Source organism: Lagenorhynchus albirostris, chromosome 2, assembly GCF_949774975.1.
Source record: "Lagenorhynchus albirostris chromosome 2, mLagAlb1.1, whole genome shotgun sequence".
Classification (NCBI taxonomy): domain Eukaryota; kingdom Metazoa; phylum Chordata; class Mammalia; order Artiodactyla; family Delphinidae; genus Lagenorhynchus; species Lagenorhynchus albirostris.
This window is the reverse complement of record NC_083096.1, coordinates 128,372,580-128,390,109: the sequence shown is the minus strand read 5'-3', so window position 1 is coordinate 128,390,109 and position 17,530 is coordinate 128,372,580. Positions and strand designations below refer to the sequence as shown.

The following is a 17,530-nucleotide window of genomic DNA, read 5'->3' as shown; positions in this document are numbered from 1 at the left end:
TGGTATTAAGAAATTCCCTATTTGTTTTTGCTTTTAGGATCAGAGATAATACAGTATATTTGCAAGGTGATGATAAGGTCCCAGCAGAGAGGGAGAAATTAATGATACAGGAAGTAGGATAATGGTGGGAGAGAGATCCTTGTTGAAGCAAGAGGATGGGATCCAGAACTCAAGGGGTTGGTCTTTGATGGAGGTGGGGATGCTTCATCCACAGTAAAATCAGTAGGGGTGCTGTGTTAGGGAATTGATGGGGAAGTTCGAAAGTTTCCAGGGTGGAAAGATTAGGGAATCCCTCTCTGATTGCTTCCTTTTGCTCAGTGAAGAAGTTGAGAGAATCAGATCATTGGAAGTGAGCAGGTGGAGGGAGGGACAGTACCAGCCATTGGGAAGGAACACCAGGGTGGATGATGAGCCACCAAAAATAGTGACAGAAAGGAGTGGAAAGAGAGAGTGAACCAACTGTTGAAAGTTATCAAAGAGGAGGAAGGGTGGGAGCATCTGTGTAGGGCTTCCCATGGAGACATAGCAGGGGGTAACATATAAAGGCAAGAGTATACCACTAAAAAATTGTTTAAGCAAATGGGTGTTTGTAAATCTGTTTGAGTTATTTGAAACTAGATTTTAGAGAAACGTATCACAGCCCAAAGAGTGGATGTGGAGTAACCAAGATGGCAAATGACTTATCTCTATCTTGTCCTGCTTGGAGCATGGTTTGGACCAAAATATTCTCATGGGTTCAATTTAGCCCACTACCTGAAATCTCTCAAGATATTCCTTTTTCATATTTACTTTGTGTTAAATTCTCCATTTTCACTGTTCTTAGAGATCTTTCTACTCCACTCCACTGCCTGCTCAAATCTCTGTGGAGGGATTGCTTTCCACTTGCAATTCAATCGCTCTTGTTTACGCCCTTGCACTTGCCTTGGCTTCAGAGACGGATGCTAACCTCAGAAGCAGCACATGGCTTGGCCCTGATTTATTTACCACATGTGCTGTTTCACAGAATCCTAGAATCTTGGGATTTAGAGTTGAAAGAACCCTCGAGGTCAGTTAGGTCAGTTAAACTGATCTTCTGCTTAATTTAGGATGTCCTCTTTTTTCATATTGGTGATTCCCTCCTCTTTAACCCAGTGGTTTTTTCCTTTACCTTGAAGGTACATTCATCTCAGGAGAACTGACTTCCATTTCTCAATATTCATATTTTTAATCATTTGTACCCATCTTTTTTTTGTCACTTGGACATATGGGCCTTTGACTTACCTTTTCTCATCTACCCATAGTAGTTTTATCTGTCTTTTGTTAGATAACACTGAGGTTAGGACTTTAAGTGATTTTATGACAGTTGAATGTCAAAGATTGTCTCTAATATTAGCCCTTAAGTTGCTCTAAGCGGAAATGGTTTGACATTCCTGGTCATGAAATTTTACGCTTGACACTCATACAGATTTAGCTAATGATTTCTCTCCCATAGAGGCTTATGCTGCAAGTGGGCACCATTAAAATTTCAGCTTCACTTGCAATTTATCCTGTGAACAAAATATGACTCTAGAATTTGATTCTTAGCTCTGTGATAATCTGGTAGGTTGTAGAGGCAATGAGTGACAATGAGAGGCAATGAGGCAATGAGTGTTCCCTTTAAATTTCTTACCAATATGTAATTGACTGAAGACATTTAGCACCATGGAACACGTCCACTGGCTTTGACATTGAGCACACCCAAGTTTCCAAATCCTGATTATGTAGTCAATGTCTGGATTATCTAGTTTGTGGAGTGTTCAGATCTTTGCTCAACACGGTGGACTGTAACGGACGAGCGGGGTCTTTGGAGACAGTGAGACCTGGGCTCGGCTCTTAGCTTTGCCATCACCAGCTCCACGCTTTTTGTAAATCACTTAACATTTGTCAACCTCCTTGTCCTCAGCTGCAAAACAGGTATAATCACATGTACCCTCTGCCTTGTGTGAGGATTAAGTGAGATCATGCATATAAAGTATCCAAAGATTACCTGGCACATGGTAGGTGGTTAATAAATGTCAGGCCCCCTTTCCTTCTGTTGCCTGTGCTTTTTTCCTTTTATGCATCTGGACTAGCAGAAAAAAAGTTCTGAGCTTGACTCCTGGCTCCCTGTAATCCTGAACGATTGAGAGCACTTTCAGAATGTCTTCTGTACACATTTCTTACTTCTAATTCCTGGCTGCAAGGGTAAATACTACCACTGGTGGGAAGAGAAGGGTAAGAAAAGAAGTGAATGTTTAGAAATAAAAAAAGAGAGACAAAGGCGAGAGAGGCAGGAAGAGGAAGTGACAAAGGAAGAGAATAGAAAGGTGTACCTGATGGAGGATGTAAGTTTTATAGAGAAATCATAACCCTTCACAGAGCCAGGCAACCGCATGATGCAGAGCAAAGAGCACAGGCTATGTGATAAAACAGAGCTGTGTTCAAAGCCTGGCTTCTCCGATGATTAGTTCTGGAACCTTGATCAAGTTCCTTAACTTCTCAGTACTTCAGTTCTCAAAGGAAGAAAACACAGCAGCAAAATTTACTGAGTACTTACCATGTGTCAGCACTCTTCCGTTCATTTACATTCTCACAACAGCCCCATCTGATGTGTAGAATTACTGTCCTCATTTGACAGATGAGGAACCTGGCTTGAGGACATGGTAAACATTTGTTCAGGATCACAGAGCTGGGATTTGCCCATAGACAGTCTGGCTCTGGAGCTCACACTTTAACCACTGCACTGAAGCTAGTGCATCACGGGGCTGAGGAGGACGGGAGATGTAATTGAATGGGCCCACAAAGGGCCTGCCCATAGTATGTGCTGGGACATGTGCTCCCTCCCTGTCCTTCTTTCTCTTCTCCCCTCTCTGGCTGTTTGTCTTCTGCTCTCCAGATGGGACTTAGTTTCTGGAAATTTCCATCTGGTTAAATGGAACTTGCTGCTCCAAAAGGAACCCCAAGATAGCCTCACCCTAATATACTCTGAATGTCACTGTTACACAAGTAAAATTGGTGCAATTGAAGCCGTTTTCAGGGATTGCTTCTGCTGATTCCACCCCTGGCTGTAAATCAAAACAAATCTGACAGTGGGAGAAATAAAACTACTTGACCCATTCATACACACACACACACACACACACACACACACACACACACACACACACACACACTCTCTCTCTCTTAGACACAGGAGTTGATTATTCAGTTTCTTTTCAAGTATGTTCTATTGACTTTCTCAAATTAGGTAATATTTGACCATCGTCTTATGGATTGGTGATTATTTCTTCTATGAGTTCAGCCTGTGTTTCAGCATCAAGTAGATAATATTGCCTGGTTTTTTCATTTGCTTATTCATCATTTAACAAAGAGTAACTGGGAGTCTGTTACATTCTAAGCATTGTGCTAGGTATGAGGAGTATTAAGATGAATGAGATAGGCCTCCTTACAAATAGATTATTGTCTAGTGATCATAAAACCAAATAACTATACTCCAGCATAAGTTCAGGAACGGAGATGAACACAAAGTTCATCATTTGTATTTTGTATTTTTACAGGATCAAAAAAATGTTTCCCTTATGATTTATGTTTATTTTTCTATTGAGAATTGTTTCTGCATTCCAATAAAAAAGAATTAACCAGACGTACTTTCTTTGAGTTGTTTTACTAATACACGTTTTAAGAGTAAGTTAAGAATCTAATTTCCTCGTCATTTTTTAAAATTTGTCTTCAAGGTAACCTTGTTTTTTCTGACTTCTGTAGTAAAAGATATATACATGTTCATTGTGTAACAGCAGAAAAAGGAAGATACTGGGACACAAAGAAAATTGAAATTATCCTATAATCCTACTCCCCCTGAATTATTTAATGAATAACCAATTGACTTCCAAAGTCTTCATATTGTATAGATATATATGTATATATGAAACTGTTTTTTTTCCCCTTCAAAACAGAGCCTACTGGAACATTAGATGTCTGGTACATGAGACAGCACATTGACTACAATAGACAACAGATTTCTCTTTTCTGGAAGGTAAGTTTGCAGTGTTCACTTAAAATTCAGGAGAATTATAGATTTGGGTTTTTTGTTTTGTTTTTGTTGAGGTATAATTGACATATGAAGAGAATTACATATTTGAATGATAAGTTTCAAGGCCAGAAAAAGACCTTCTGTTTCCATAGTGGCTTTGGTATGAGCCTTCAGAGTCTGTGTTGGAGCTCATTTTCTCAGCCAGATCCTCATGATGCTTGATTCTGTGTCATTTATTTTTCCCAAACAAGGGTGAGAACTCTGACTTCCTGCCCCCACACAATCACATCTTTCCCTCACCCACTTCCAGTCAGATCAAGGTTCCCTCCCATCCCCGAGCATGTCCACCCTTTGACCCCACTCAGTACACCTTCTCTTCTGATTCATACAATATGCCCAACAGTGACCATGCAACCTCACTTATTCATTTGTGGGGAAATTAAAGCTGTGGATGTTTAAGAATATGGTTTCTTGCAAATCAAAACTACAATGAGGTATCACCTCACACCAGTCAGAATGGGCATCATCAAAAAATCTACAAACAATAAACGCTGGAGAGGGTGTGGAGAAAAGGGAACCCTCTTGCACTGTTGGTGGGAATGTAAATTAATACAACCACTATGGAAAACAGTATGGAGGTTCCTTAAAAAACTAAAAATAGAACTACCATATGACCCAGCAATCCCACTACTGTGCATATACCCTGAGAAAACCATAATTCAAAAAGAGTCATGTACCACAGTGTTCATTGCAGCTCTATTTACAATAGCCAGGACATGGAAGCAACCTAAGTGTCCATCAACAGATGAATGGATAAAGAAGATGTGGTACATATATACAATGGAATATTACTCAGCCATAAAAAGAAATGAAATTGAGTTATTTGTAGTGAGGTGGATGGACCTAGAGTCTGTCATACAGAGTGAAGTAAGTCAGAAAGAGAAAAACAAATACCGTATGCTAACACATATATATGGAATCTAAAAAAAAAGGTTCTGAAGAACCTAGGGGCAGGACAGGAATAAAGACGCAGATGTAGAGAATGGACTTCAGGACACAAGGAGGAGGAAGGGTAAGCTGGGACAAAGTGAGAGAGTGGCATGGACATATATACACTACCAAATGTAAAATAGATAGCTAGTGGGAAGCAGCTGCATAGCACAGGGAGATCAGCTTGGAGCTTTGTGACCACCTAGAGGGGTGGAGTAGGGAGGGTGGGAGGGAGACTCAAGAGGGAGGAGATATGGGGATATATGTATATGTATAGCTGATTCACTTTGTTATGAAGCAGAAACTAACACACCACTGTAAAGCAATTATACTCCAATAGCGATGTTAAAAAAAAAACCAAATGGAAAACAATATGTTTTCTATGGTCATTGAAAAGGGAAAGGATGGAAAAAAAGCTGCCCTACCTCAGGAATACTAATAATAGTAGAAAATAATAGGAATAGGAAAAGAAGGCAGCCCTTACGAACAGTAGTAAAAGAGTAGTAAACTGGACAACCTTCCAGAAAACAATGAGGCCTAATGTTATTACAAAATGTAAAAGTTTTACAGAGTACTGAAAGCTGGCATTATCGTTTCACTTAATCCTTACAAAAACTCTAAGAGGTACATACTAGAATCCCCACTAACACATGAAAACACTGAGAGTCCAAGAAAGGAGGTTCTTCTCAAAGTCACCCACCTACTAAGTGCAGAGCTGGGGCTGAAACCCATCCAGCGCTCTTTCTGCTACAGCGTGACTCATCTTTGTCCCAAAAAATAACTATTTGAATTGAGCTACTGATTGGCATGTTCATAAGAAGAGGTTTTATTTCCCAAAACTTACATCCCTTTTACGACAGTTCTTCTAGTTAAGGGCAAATAAACAGTTTTGGAATTATGAAGCTGATGAGCATGAAACCAGAAGTCAGACTAATGAAGTCCTCTGGTGGGGTTAGCTGGATAGATTTTGATAATTGCAATCTTCTTCGGTTTTAAGAAATGAGCTCTTGCTCCCTCTTTCCCTTTCTCTCTCTCACACACACACACAAAATGTCTGGCATAAGAGGAGTCTACTATAAATAGCTTGGTGAGTCATAATCAAGTTCTTCCCTTCGAAACTAAAACTGCAGCTTAAAATTTATCTTAAAGCATTGTTAATAGCAAGATTATTCCTAAAACAAGGCGTTTAGAGCAGCCATGATTTGTAAATAGTATAGAAGAACCCAGCTCAATTCCTGGCTATTGGTTTTCATTTTCAGAAGTAAGCGACTGGTTAAAACGAATATTCTTCCTCCCATAAAGATCCCTCCTCCCAAAATGTACTTCACAGTTATCTGAAAAGATACTCTGTTCTGGTCCCATTTCACTCCTCTCTACTCTAGGGTTTCTCTCAGTAGAATGAGGGTAATGAGCCTGGTACCTGCAGAGCTGACAAGGCCGTCATAGGGCCCAGTCAATGAGAAGACACAAATGCAGAAAAATCACGGGGGCCACCAAGGAAAAATTAAATGATACTGCATCATGATTTTTATCCTAACAGGGTAAGCAATGTGCCTGGTGCTATATCTGTGTATACTGTCACAGAGAGAATTTAGAATAGGCACGAGCAGGGTACCCTGAAACCAACGTCAGAGCAAAGTCAAAATAACTATTTGTTAGCCAACAGGTAATGCTTAGCAAGCTTGCGTATGCAAACTCCTCTCTGCTACTCATCTAGATCCTGTCGCTATTCCTCACGAAGCTTAGATTCTAAAATGAAGCCTTGAAATTCAAAGAGGCTTTAAAGCTCTTCTAGTCCACGCTTTCTCTCATAAACATTGCTCCCAGCCCAGCCAGGACAGACAGATAGCTGGGACCTTCTGGGACAGGGAGAATCGCTTTGGAGGAAGCCCATGCCTCGATGGCATCTCTTATTGAGAAGTTAGAAAATCTTTCCTTTTGTGGAGCCAGGATTGTGGGCCCAAGAAGGATGCTTTGGACTGGAATCGATTTGAATAAGAAACCAAAAATGTAAATACTAGAAGCTTCTATAACCTTGTGCCAGATGGTAGTCGTGACAGGGCACCTTCAAAACCTTCAGTGATTGTCCAGCCTGAGAAAGGAAAGTTGGACCCAGTCTTCAGTTTTATAGGGTCATGACAGGATTTAGTCCTTCTCTGTCGAATCCTGGGCTTCTTCAATTGCCTCTCCACCCACCTGGGAGAGGCAATTAAACCCCGGCTGGAGTTGCTGAGATGAGCAGTCCTGCTCTGGACCCCAGAACCACGAATCCCAGACCTCTAGAGCCAAAGGGCATTTAAGCAGCATGCAGTTCTAACACTCGTTTTACAAACACGGAAACTGAGGTCTAGGGAGGGGAAGTGATTTCCCATGAGAGGATTCCATGATGTGGTGCTTGTGCTGGAAGCCTTTCCTGGGCGGAAATACTGCCCTCTGGAACCACCCCTCTCCCACTCATCCGCCTGGGGATTCCTCTTGCCCCCCCTTAGGCAGGCTTGGGAGTCTCACATACAGGGCTGTGCTGTGACACAAGGAACTCATCTAAACCTCAGGCTAGAAAGAAACACTGTAGCTGGATCAAGAGCTTTGTGGTGGGGCCTCAGTCAGACCACACTGGGGAAAGGAAGCAAAGACGTGTGTGGTGGCTGATTTTTCTTTTTTCACTTTGATCAATACTGGGAAACCAGATAAGGGGGACGCCCCGCCACTGCAAAGGGGAATTTGGGGCTTTGGCACCAGAGGAAGCCCCAAGTAAAACCCCATCAGCCTGTGAACAAAGAGAGAACACGTTTCTCTTGCAGATAGGGAGAAGTGAGATGACCTTTCATTTTTGTAGGATGTTTACACTAGGGGAGAACAGCTTGGTGCTGAATGGGTGCAGCCCCGGTGTGTGTGGAGGGAGTTGAGGATGTGTGAATGTGCGTGTCTGGAGTGGTGTGTGTGCATGTGTGTTGTATATGTGAGTGAGTGCACATGTGTGTGAATGCGTGGGAGTTTTGTATGCGTGGGAGGGATGTGAGTGTGTGGGTGTGTATATGTGAGTACGTGTGTGAGTGTGCGGGCATGTATGTTATGCATGTATGTGTCTTAATATAATAAAATACCATAGACTAGGGGCTTATAACTAACAGAGATCAATTTCTCACAGTTCTGGAGGCTGGAAGTCTGAGATCCAGCTGCCAGCATGGTTGGGTGAGGGCCCTCTTCTGTGTCGCAGACTTCTGTTTTATCCTCACGTGGTGGAAGGGGCTAGACGGCATTCTGGGGTCTCTTAGAGAGTGCTAATCCCACCCATGGGGGCTCCACCCTCAGGGCCTAATCAACTTGCAGAGGCCCCACCTCCTGACACCATCACATTAGGTGTTAAAGTCCAACATGTGAATCACCCTCCGCAGTGAGTAAGTGTGAAGGTGTGTGTGGGATACATGTGGGTATAAGTGTGGGTGTATATGTGTGGGTGTTTGAGTGTGAATGTGTATGAATGTATCTATATGCGTGTGATTTATGAAGGTGGGTGTGCGAATATGTTGAGGGTAAAGGAGACCTTTGATGTTCTGGTTCCCACATAGTTACTCATTTTCCCACACGTTGGTTTCTCCGAAAAACTCCATTTCCTCAAAAATATCCTGTACTATTTTTTGCCACAGTTGCTTTTTAAAAATTTTTTATTTTTAAATTTTTGGCCACACCACGTAGCTTGCAGGATCTTAGTTCCCCAACCAGGGATCGAACCCATGCCCCTAGCAGTGCAAGCCAGAGTCGTAACCACTGGACCGCCAGGGAGGTCCCCATAGTTGCTTTTAAGAGAAAAAATACTTTCTATGTTGAAGCCAAAAATTAGAACCTAATCTATGAATCAAGCAAAAACACCTGGATGTTGTTAAAACAGTAAATGCAATAACAGGTAGAAACTGTTGCTGTGTTACCAACAGCCTCAGTGTTGGGTTAGAGCCCTTTAAGGGGTGGGGGGAGGAGTGTCACCAATTCTTTCCCTCAGATTCCCTCTATCATCTCCTTCTGCACAAACTTTCATACCGTTTCCTTTGCTTTGACAAAGCATTTCAATCCATGATTCCAGCACACTTTTCCTTCAGTTAATACAGCTTCTATCCTTTAAGAAGAAAGTCACCTCGAATATATATGGGGATGATGTATGAAAAGATATGACGATGGGTTAAAGCCACATTAACCTTTCCAATTTCCTCTGTAAATTTCTTCAGTGTCCTCTCACTGTCTCGATCATAGCAAGTCACAAACTTTCTGAAATGGCGGTTTGGGCCATGGGTCTGGAAGAGAAATACCTGTGTGCAGATGGAGCTGAATTCACTCCTTCATTCACTCACTCATTCATTTATTCATTCAAGCAAACACATACATGAAAACCCCTCTTTAGGCCTAGAGCCCGTGCTGCATGTGGGGATATGGAAGTGAACAAGCCAGGTCCAGGCTCCATGCCCTTGAGCTCACAGTCCAGCAGGAGGACAGAAATAGCAAGGAGGTGGTGAGGGCCCTCAGGTTCAAGGAGGGGTTCAAGGTTCGGCTGGGGGGGATGATGGCCAGGCAGGGGAAGGAGTAAGGAGTCAGAGAGGACCTTTCAGAATATAATACTGCAGATTTCAGCATCGTCCATTCTCCATGCAGCTGACTAACTTTGTGAACCATAGAACAAAGTGGAGCTCAGGCAATGAGCGAGTCACTGCAGTTAAAAGATGGAGCATCAGAAGGACAAAGGGCATAGGAGAGTCTACACATCGAAAGATAGGCCTGACAGTCAGAATCCCACGTGAGTTTCTGCTTTTTAGTTTCTTAATTGGTTGGAAGGATTTCGAGGTGTGGGTAAAGTGAGTCCACAGTCGAGTTGCTGAGGGTTAAATAGGGTGAAGTTTTTGTTTGTTAGCTTGTTTTTTAAACAATTTTAAGGATAAAATCTTTTGGAATAGTTTAAATCTTTAGAAAATATCACGTATAAACTGCCCCTTAAATTGTTAGTATTGATTCTGTCCAGGTGTTATTAAAGTTTTCTGGCCCTAAAAAAAAAAGAGAGAAGTTAATACTGGAGCTCCCCAGAAGAACAAGTTAGTCAGGACAAGGATGGGAGAACATTTGACAGGAGAACCCCTGGGGACACGACTTCGGCTTGAAGGATCACATTAGTGAAGTGCTATCCCATAGAAATATAAAGCAGGCCACGGATGCAAGCCACATGCATGATTTAAAACTTTCTTGTAGGGCTTCCCTGGTGGCGCAGTGATTGGGAGTCCGCCTGCCCATGCAGGGGACGCGGGTTCGTGCCCCGGTTGCTGGAAAATCCCACATGCTGCGGAGCGGCTGGGCCCGTGAGCCATGGCCGCTGAGCCTGTGCTCTGCAACGGGAGGGGCCACAGCGGTGAGAGGCCCGCGAACAGCAAAAAAAAAAAAAAAGAAAAAGAAAACTTTCTTGTAGCCACATTTTAGAAAGTAAAAAGAAACAGGGGGACAATTTTAATAATATATTTTACTTACAGGTATATTTGGAATGTTATCATTTCAACATGTAATTGATTTTAAAAATATGAATGAGCTATTTTACATTCTTTTTTTCCTACTATGTCTTTGACAACTGGTGTGTCTACTAAGTGCCAGTATGGCACAGTGGCCAGGGGCTCACCCTCCAGATAGCAGCCCGTCTCAGGTCAGGAGAGCCCCGTTTTGAAGGCTGCAGAGCTCCCTCCTGTAGTGGACAACAACCAGTGTCCTGAGCCTTAACAAGCAAGATAGAAGAGAGATAGGGAATCTTTTGGTTCCAAAGGTGGGGAAAAAACTGGGTGTTTTATATTCACTTGTTCAATGAAATAATTCATTTGGATAAACAGCTACCCTCAAACCATAGAAGTCAAGAAGAAAGAGAAAAGAGCCAGCCCGGTACACCAGTTTACAGCACAGCCTCAGACTGTTGAGACCAGAAGTGGCTTATTCAGTACATTCACTTGGTCTCCTTCTCTCTGTCTTTGTCTTTGGTGAAAGAAGAATATTCCAACCTGTATCACATTGCACTGAAGGGATGAATTCTTTGGCCTCCTCATATGAAAGGGATTCAGTAAAAGTAGAAAGTATTATTTGTAACCTGGTTTATATTGATGGAGGACAAAGGTCTATTGTAAATCCCCAGGGAAGATTGGCTTCCAGGAGCCTGAGGCCCTTATATAATTATAGGAGGTATCCAACCTCAGAATCAATGTTTAAATACAAAAGCAGCAGATGGGAAGATTAGTTTTGCTGCAGTATTCAACTCTCTCTCCTTCCCTTTCCCAACCCTGTCTCATCACAGGCTGGCACAGCATTTCTGGAGATATTTTCAGACAGAACAGGTTGCTTTCCCTTGCTTACTAGTCACACATACTGTACCAGATGCAATGCAGGGAATTTGGGTTGGATAGCAGAATGTGGTCAGTGACAAAGATAAGAGTCAGTAGCAGAGAATTAACAGAAGATAGAAAACAGAGATGGAAGGGGAGTTAAAGCTTTGCTCTTAAAAAGTTTCCATTATTTTGCTGTTTTCTAGCTGTAAAACAAGATAGACATCATTATGCCCGGGAAAGGACCAGGAGGTATGACTATCAATTAAATCAGTTCAGAGTAGCGGAACACCTGGGGGATGCCTACTACGTGCCAACATGCCAGCAGTTAAGACTTCATTCTCCAGATAGAGCAGCTGTGCTAGCTGGGTTCAAGCTCCTGCTTTACCACTTACTTTGTGTTCCTGAGCAAGGCGCTTAAACTCTCTGTGCCTTACTTGCCTCATGAGTACCGTGCAGATAATAAAAGTATATATAACATGAGGTTGGTATGAAAATAAGAATTGTGAAAAGTGTTTGCCAGGTCATTCTTAGGAGGCGGACACTGGTCATGACACTGAGGATGCAAAGACGAACTGACAGGCTAGTGGGGAGATAGGTCCACAGATGGAAATTTCCAGTACAGTGATTTTTAAAACTTCCAGGTGAGGATTGTCTTCACTTTGGACTGGGGTTGCTGAAGGCAGTCATAAGTTCTGAAGTCAAGGTACCCAGACTTAAACCCACAAATTGCATATACTTTGTAATCAACTGTATGGCACTGGTGAAACTTCCATAGAGAGCTGTGGTATAAGCCAGGTCAAGATTAATAGAAGAGCCATATAAGTATGATGGGAAAAGTGCCAATTATGATGATTTTTATATTAGAGTTAAGTGAGGGAAGAGTACCCACCAAGTGTCTTCATATCTCTCATGCACCAAACACTCTTTTGAAACAGTTTACTTCCCTTAGCTCATTGAATCCTCCAATAAGCCTATGCTGGATATAGAATTATCCTCATTTTACAGATGAGGAAATTGAGGCTCAGAGAGGTGAAATAACTTGCCCAAGGTCATGTGGCTGCTAGGTGGTGGAGCAGAAAAGCAAAAGATCTTCCTGAATAACAAGAACCAAGTCAGCAGTGTTCCAAAACCAAAAAAAACCCAAAAAATCTTCACAGATAAAGCTGTGACTAATAAGTATTCAAACTGCCCAGCTTTCCAAGGGGTCTTGATTACAGACTCTCTTCTCTGATACAGGCTAAGCTCTAACAGTTATTTTAAAGTTATTATTTGCATCAGGGGAAGTTCAGAAGTAAAATATTACTTTATTATAAGTACAGTAGTTTTTTCAAAGTCTTAAGAGGAAATGATTTATCAATTCACAGAAACACCTTTCCTATAATATACTTCAAAACACAAACGGGGCACGCATTCACAAATTCATCAGACTTTGTCCTTTCTTGGATTACATTCACCAAGTTATTTTTGACGCTGAAAGCCTTTTCAGGCAGCAGAATTCTTATAATGGTTTATGAGGGAGCTGTTCACTCTTTGCTTCTCAGACAAAGCGAAGTCAGAAAGGCTACGCTCACTAAGTTTAGATCATTTTCCACAGGGCAGAGCAGAAAGAAGACTGAAGGGAGAGAGGCAGTGGACAGCTTTTCCTTTTTAGTGTATTCTTACCAGTAGGAGAGGGTGACAACAACAGTAGGACCACTGGCTTGAAACCCACTCTCAGCACTGCCCAAGAAGGGGCAAGAAGTATCCTGTCTTTGAGATGCTCCTAGGGACCCCAGACTCCGTCTGGATATCGCCCTCCTCTCTCATATCCACCAGGGGGCGCACTAAAATCTCGCATTACTTTTCTGTAGGGAGTTTTTTTTTAATTATTTTTTTTTTTTTTTTTTTTTGCGGTACGCGGGCCTCTCACTGCTGTGGCCTCTCCCATTGCGGAGCACAGGCTCCGGACGCTCAGGCCCAGTGGCCATGGCTCACGGGCCCAGCCGCTCCGCGGCATGTGGGATCTTTCCGGACCGGGGCACGAACCCGTGTCCCCTACATCGGCAGGCGGACTCTCAACCACTGCGCCACCAGGGAAGCCCTAATTAATTTTTTTTAACATCTTTATTGGAGTATAATTGCTTTACAATGGTGTGTTAGTTTCTGCTTTATAACAAAGTGAATCAGCTATACACATATGTTCCCATATCTCTTCCCTCTTGCATCTCCCTCCCTCCCACCTTCCCTATCCCACCCTTCTAGCTGGTCACAAAGCACCGAGCTGATCTCCCTGTGCTATGTGGCTGCTTCCCACTAGCTATCTATTTCACGTTTGGTAGTGTATATATGTCCATGCCAGTCTCTCACTTCGTCCCAGCTTACTGTTCCCCTCTCCGTGTCCTCAAGTCCGTTCTCTAAGTCTGCGTCTTTATTCCTGTCCTGCCCCTAGGTTCTTCAGAACCTTTTTTTTTTTTTTTTAGATTTGTAGGGACTTCTTGAGTCAGTTTCTTAACCTCTCTAAGCTTTAGCACCCTCATCAGAATGAGGAGTTATAAGGAATAAATATGACAGGATGTAGAGCTTCTGACTCATGGTATGGCCCAATAAATGATAGATTCCCCCTTCTCACCCACCCAAATAAACAAACACTAGAGTAAAAATAAATTTATCTGAGAAGACCCAGCTGGCTCCTCAGGCCAAGGTTTTTCTCGGTTCAGAGCTTCTCTCCTTCTGACTCAGGGCTCGTTGGCTCTGGAAAAAAAGAATTCTGGATCTCCACTCTCCCCAAATTGCTGACCTCATGCCCACTGTTGATGTTCCAGTTGCTTTGCAACTCTGGGCCAGAAGGGTGAATGGGGATCCAACTATGCAACATGGCGCTCGTACTCACCAGTTCATTGTCTCACGCTTGCCGTTAGAGGGAGCAGTGAGTCAGAGTGGAGGGGTCATGAATCCAGAAGTCAGGAGCCCTGGATTCCACTCTCAGCCCCTCTATCTGTCCCCTGAGTGGCCTTAAGCAAGTCATCTCTTGTCCCCAGGGCTTAGTTTCCCTGTTGATAAAATGAAACACTGAATTCGTTGTTAATCTGTAGAACCCCTTCCTGTTCTGTTGTTCTGGGATGATAGTCCATTCCGTCAGGGCCAGGTGTCATCAAGGGGTAATGCATTATATACAGGATTCGCAAACTTGATGTGACTGGGTTTTTTTTAACCAACCTAATCACACTCTTTTTAGTTGCTTCAGGAGACTGAGTGCCCCTCCAGCTAAATACCTGTTTTCCCACTGGCTCATTGAACTCATTGAATCTTTTATTCTATGGACCCTGCTGGACAAGTTAGACCCATTTTCCAGTTTGGTTAAGGAGACCAGTTATCTGAGAGATGTTTATAGCCAAACTGGAGCTTGACATTTTATACAAGCATAACTCAAGGGATACCATATTTATTTGTCTAACTCCGTGGCCCCATCCTCACCTTCTCACTGATATTTGCAACTCAAAACTAATGCAAGGTGGGTCCAAGCCCTTCCCTGCCCTCTGGGAACATTTACTCATCTTTCCAACCCACACCTCTGTTTACTACATCACTGGGATCAGCTGGATTTCCACAGCGGTCTCTAGGTAGGTTCATTGGATCCAAGAGGACTTGACGTTTCCTCCCTTCTGTCAGCACTCTACCGCTGGATTGCATGAGATTGATGAGGTGTCTGTGAACAATAATGAGCGTGTGGTAATGCAGGCTGTTTCCCTATTGCCCCTTGGGTTCCTGGCAAGAATGGGGAGCTTTGTGAGCCCAGTTAGCTCTTGGAGAGTGCCTTTGGGTGGGGTGCCTGGGATGGGAGTCCCTCTGGAACTGCACAAGGGACAGGGAGGGAAGAATGGAGAGAGAGCTGAGGGAATGGTCTTCCCTAGCCAGCTTTTGCTTTAATTTATCTTGTTTTTTCTCCTATGACAAAGGGCATGTTCATTAATAACAGTTCAGAACATCACAATGTCAAAAGCACTCACTTGTTTTAATCCACACAATGGGCCTATGAGATCAGCTGATGGATGTTTGCAGCGCTAACTTTCTTAGTTCTTGCCAGGACACAGGATGTCTTCTAGGGAACGGCTGAACGTGCGCCCAAAAATGCCCCCAACAACATGGCATTCACCCAGTGTGTTTATGACCCAGTCTTGGGCCTTGTGGATCCAGAAGGGTACCTAGGGCATGATCTGCATTATTCAAGCTCCTAGAGCCTGAAATATAAAAAGCTGGATGTTCATGCATTAATTTATAGTGAGAATTGCAGCTGTTGGGCCAACCAGAAGGCTTGAGTCAGCAGATAGGAGCATCCTCTCCCAGCGTGCTAATTATTTCAGAAGCCAAATTATAATCAGAAGGCCAATTTTTTCACTTTAAGTGAAAAATACAAATTTTAAGTGAACCAGATGGTCACGTTAGCCCAGCCTCTCCTGACAGATAAATGACGATAAATGACATAGGAAACCAAATTATTAAAAGATTGCTTAGGGAGCAGAGAACCAGAGAAAGGGGCATTTGCCAACCCTAAGGTGTGTCTTTCAGCGGCTTGAGGCCACCCCACACCCCATGGAAGGAAGAGTCTTGTCAAGAAAACTGTGACGCTTAAGTCTGGTGAGCAATGCCTTTCTCTCCCTGCACTAGGCATGGACAGGCACTGCCAACACAGGCCTTGGCAACTCCCCATTTCCAATGCTTCTGCTTCCCATGGTCCTTGTCCAAACAGGGTTACAGTACAAATAATTAGTTTTCTGCTTACTTTCTGGGATTGTTCCCAAGCCATCTCAATTGGAATTCTTGCAGTTCCAAAACTTGTTAGTCACACATTTATAAACAGTGTCTTAGTTTCCTAGCACAGATGGCTAATCCAATTCACTAAGTATGGATTTTACTAGTTTAGCTCTTAGAAAGCTTGTTTTTGATTTCAGGAGCAGCATTGCACTTTCTATGTAAAAATATATACGTGTGTGTGTTTCACAAATTTGGAAATGGAGACTCAGAGGGTCTGAATGCCTTGCCCAGGGTCACACAGCTGGTGATTGGTAGAGCTGGAACTCAAACCCAGATCTTCTGAGTCCAGATCCCTCACTTGTTCCATTGAATGTAATTGAGTTTTCTCCTATTAGGAAGTGTCACTTTGAAGCAAGAAAGGAAAATCAATATGTTTTTAAGAATTAGCTTTAAAAAATGTTAACTGATTTTTTCTTCTAAGTGGCGGGGCTGGGTGGAGACATGAAAGTGTGCAGTGGAGGAGATGAGAAGATGTAAATAAAAAGGTCACTCCAGTGTAGCCACCTGCTGCTGGTAGTCATGAGGTCCTAGCATAGAGCATCCAGTGACCTTGTCTGAGAGAACATAGTAAGGAGATGTGTTTTGTTGCAGAATCTGAGTCTATCAGAGGCAAAAGGAAAAATCCTCCACTATCGAGTGACCTTGCAGGAGGTAGCAGGGGGGAAAGCCACACTACAGAACATCACAGAACACACCTCCTGGACCTGGGTCATTCCCAGAACTGGGAACTGGGCTGTGTCCGTGTCTGCAGCTAACTCGAAAGGCAGTTCCTTGCCCACTCATATTAACATAACGGACCTGTGTGGGGCAGGTAAGTACCAAATTTTCTTTAATATTACTTGAAGGAAATTGTTTTACTAATCTCTTATCTCCCTCAGGTCCAGCTCAGGGCCTGGTATGAGTAACACAGGAGTTTAGAATTTGGAGTCAACAGCCTTCAGAGGCCGTCTGAAATTTCCATTTAGCCAGTGAGTGTCCTTGGACAAGTGAATTAACACCTCTGAGCTTCAATTTCCCCCTCTCTAAACTAGGGATTTTATTACCTGAATTACAAGTCATTGTGAGATTAAATACAGAGACTAATACGTAGCAGGTGCTTAATAAATACTAGTCAAGGAAATATTCATTACATTAAATTGAACGCTCTTATCTGGCTCATTTTTCCAGAAGCAAGAATAATATGTGTTGTCAAGTTCTAGAAAAACCATACCTATAGTCAAAGTATGTTTTAAAACCAATAGTCTTAAAATGAAATTCTGGCTGTTATGGAACTATAGTACAATGTTGCTATAATACAGCTCTTTATTACACAAATTTAGATATGTATCCAATTATCTACACTGAAAACCTCCCAACTAGCTATACACATTTTATAGTTGCATCC

The 17,530-nt window shown here is 42.7% G+C and overlaps 1 protein-coding gene across 1 annotated transcript in view; it reads left to right on the top strand.

Moving 5' to 3' along the window:
* Positions 1-17,530, top strand: part of IL12RB2 (interleukin 12 receptor subunit beta 2) — an 81,272-nt gene that overhangs the window by 28,843 nt on the left and 34,899 nt on the right. Inside the window, exons 8-9 of the mRNA XM_060139800.1 lie at positions 3,951-4,030; positions 16,738-16,957. Of these exons, the coding sequence (XP_059995783.1) occupies positions 3,951-4,030; positions 16,738-16,957 (300 nt within the window). The remainder of the gene's footprint in view (positions 1-3,950; positions 4,031-16,737; positions 16,958-17,530) is intronic.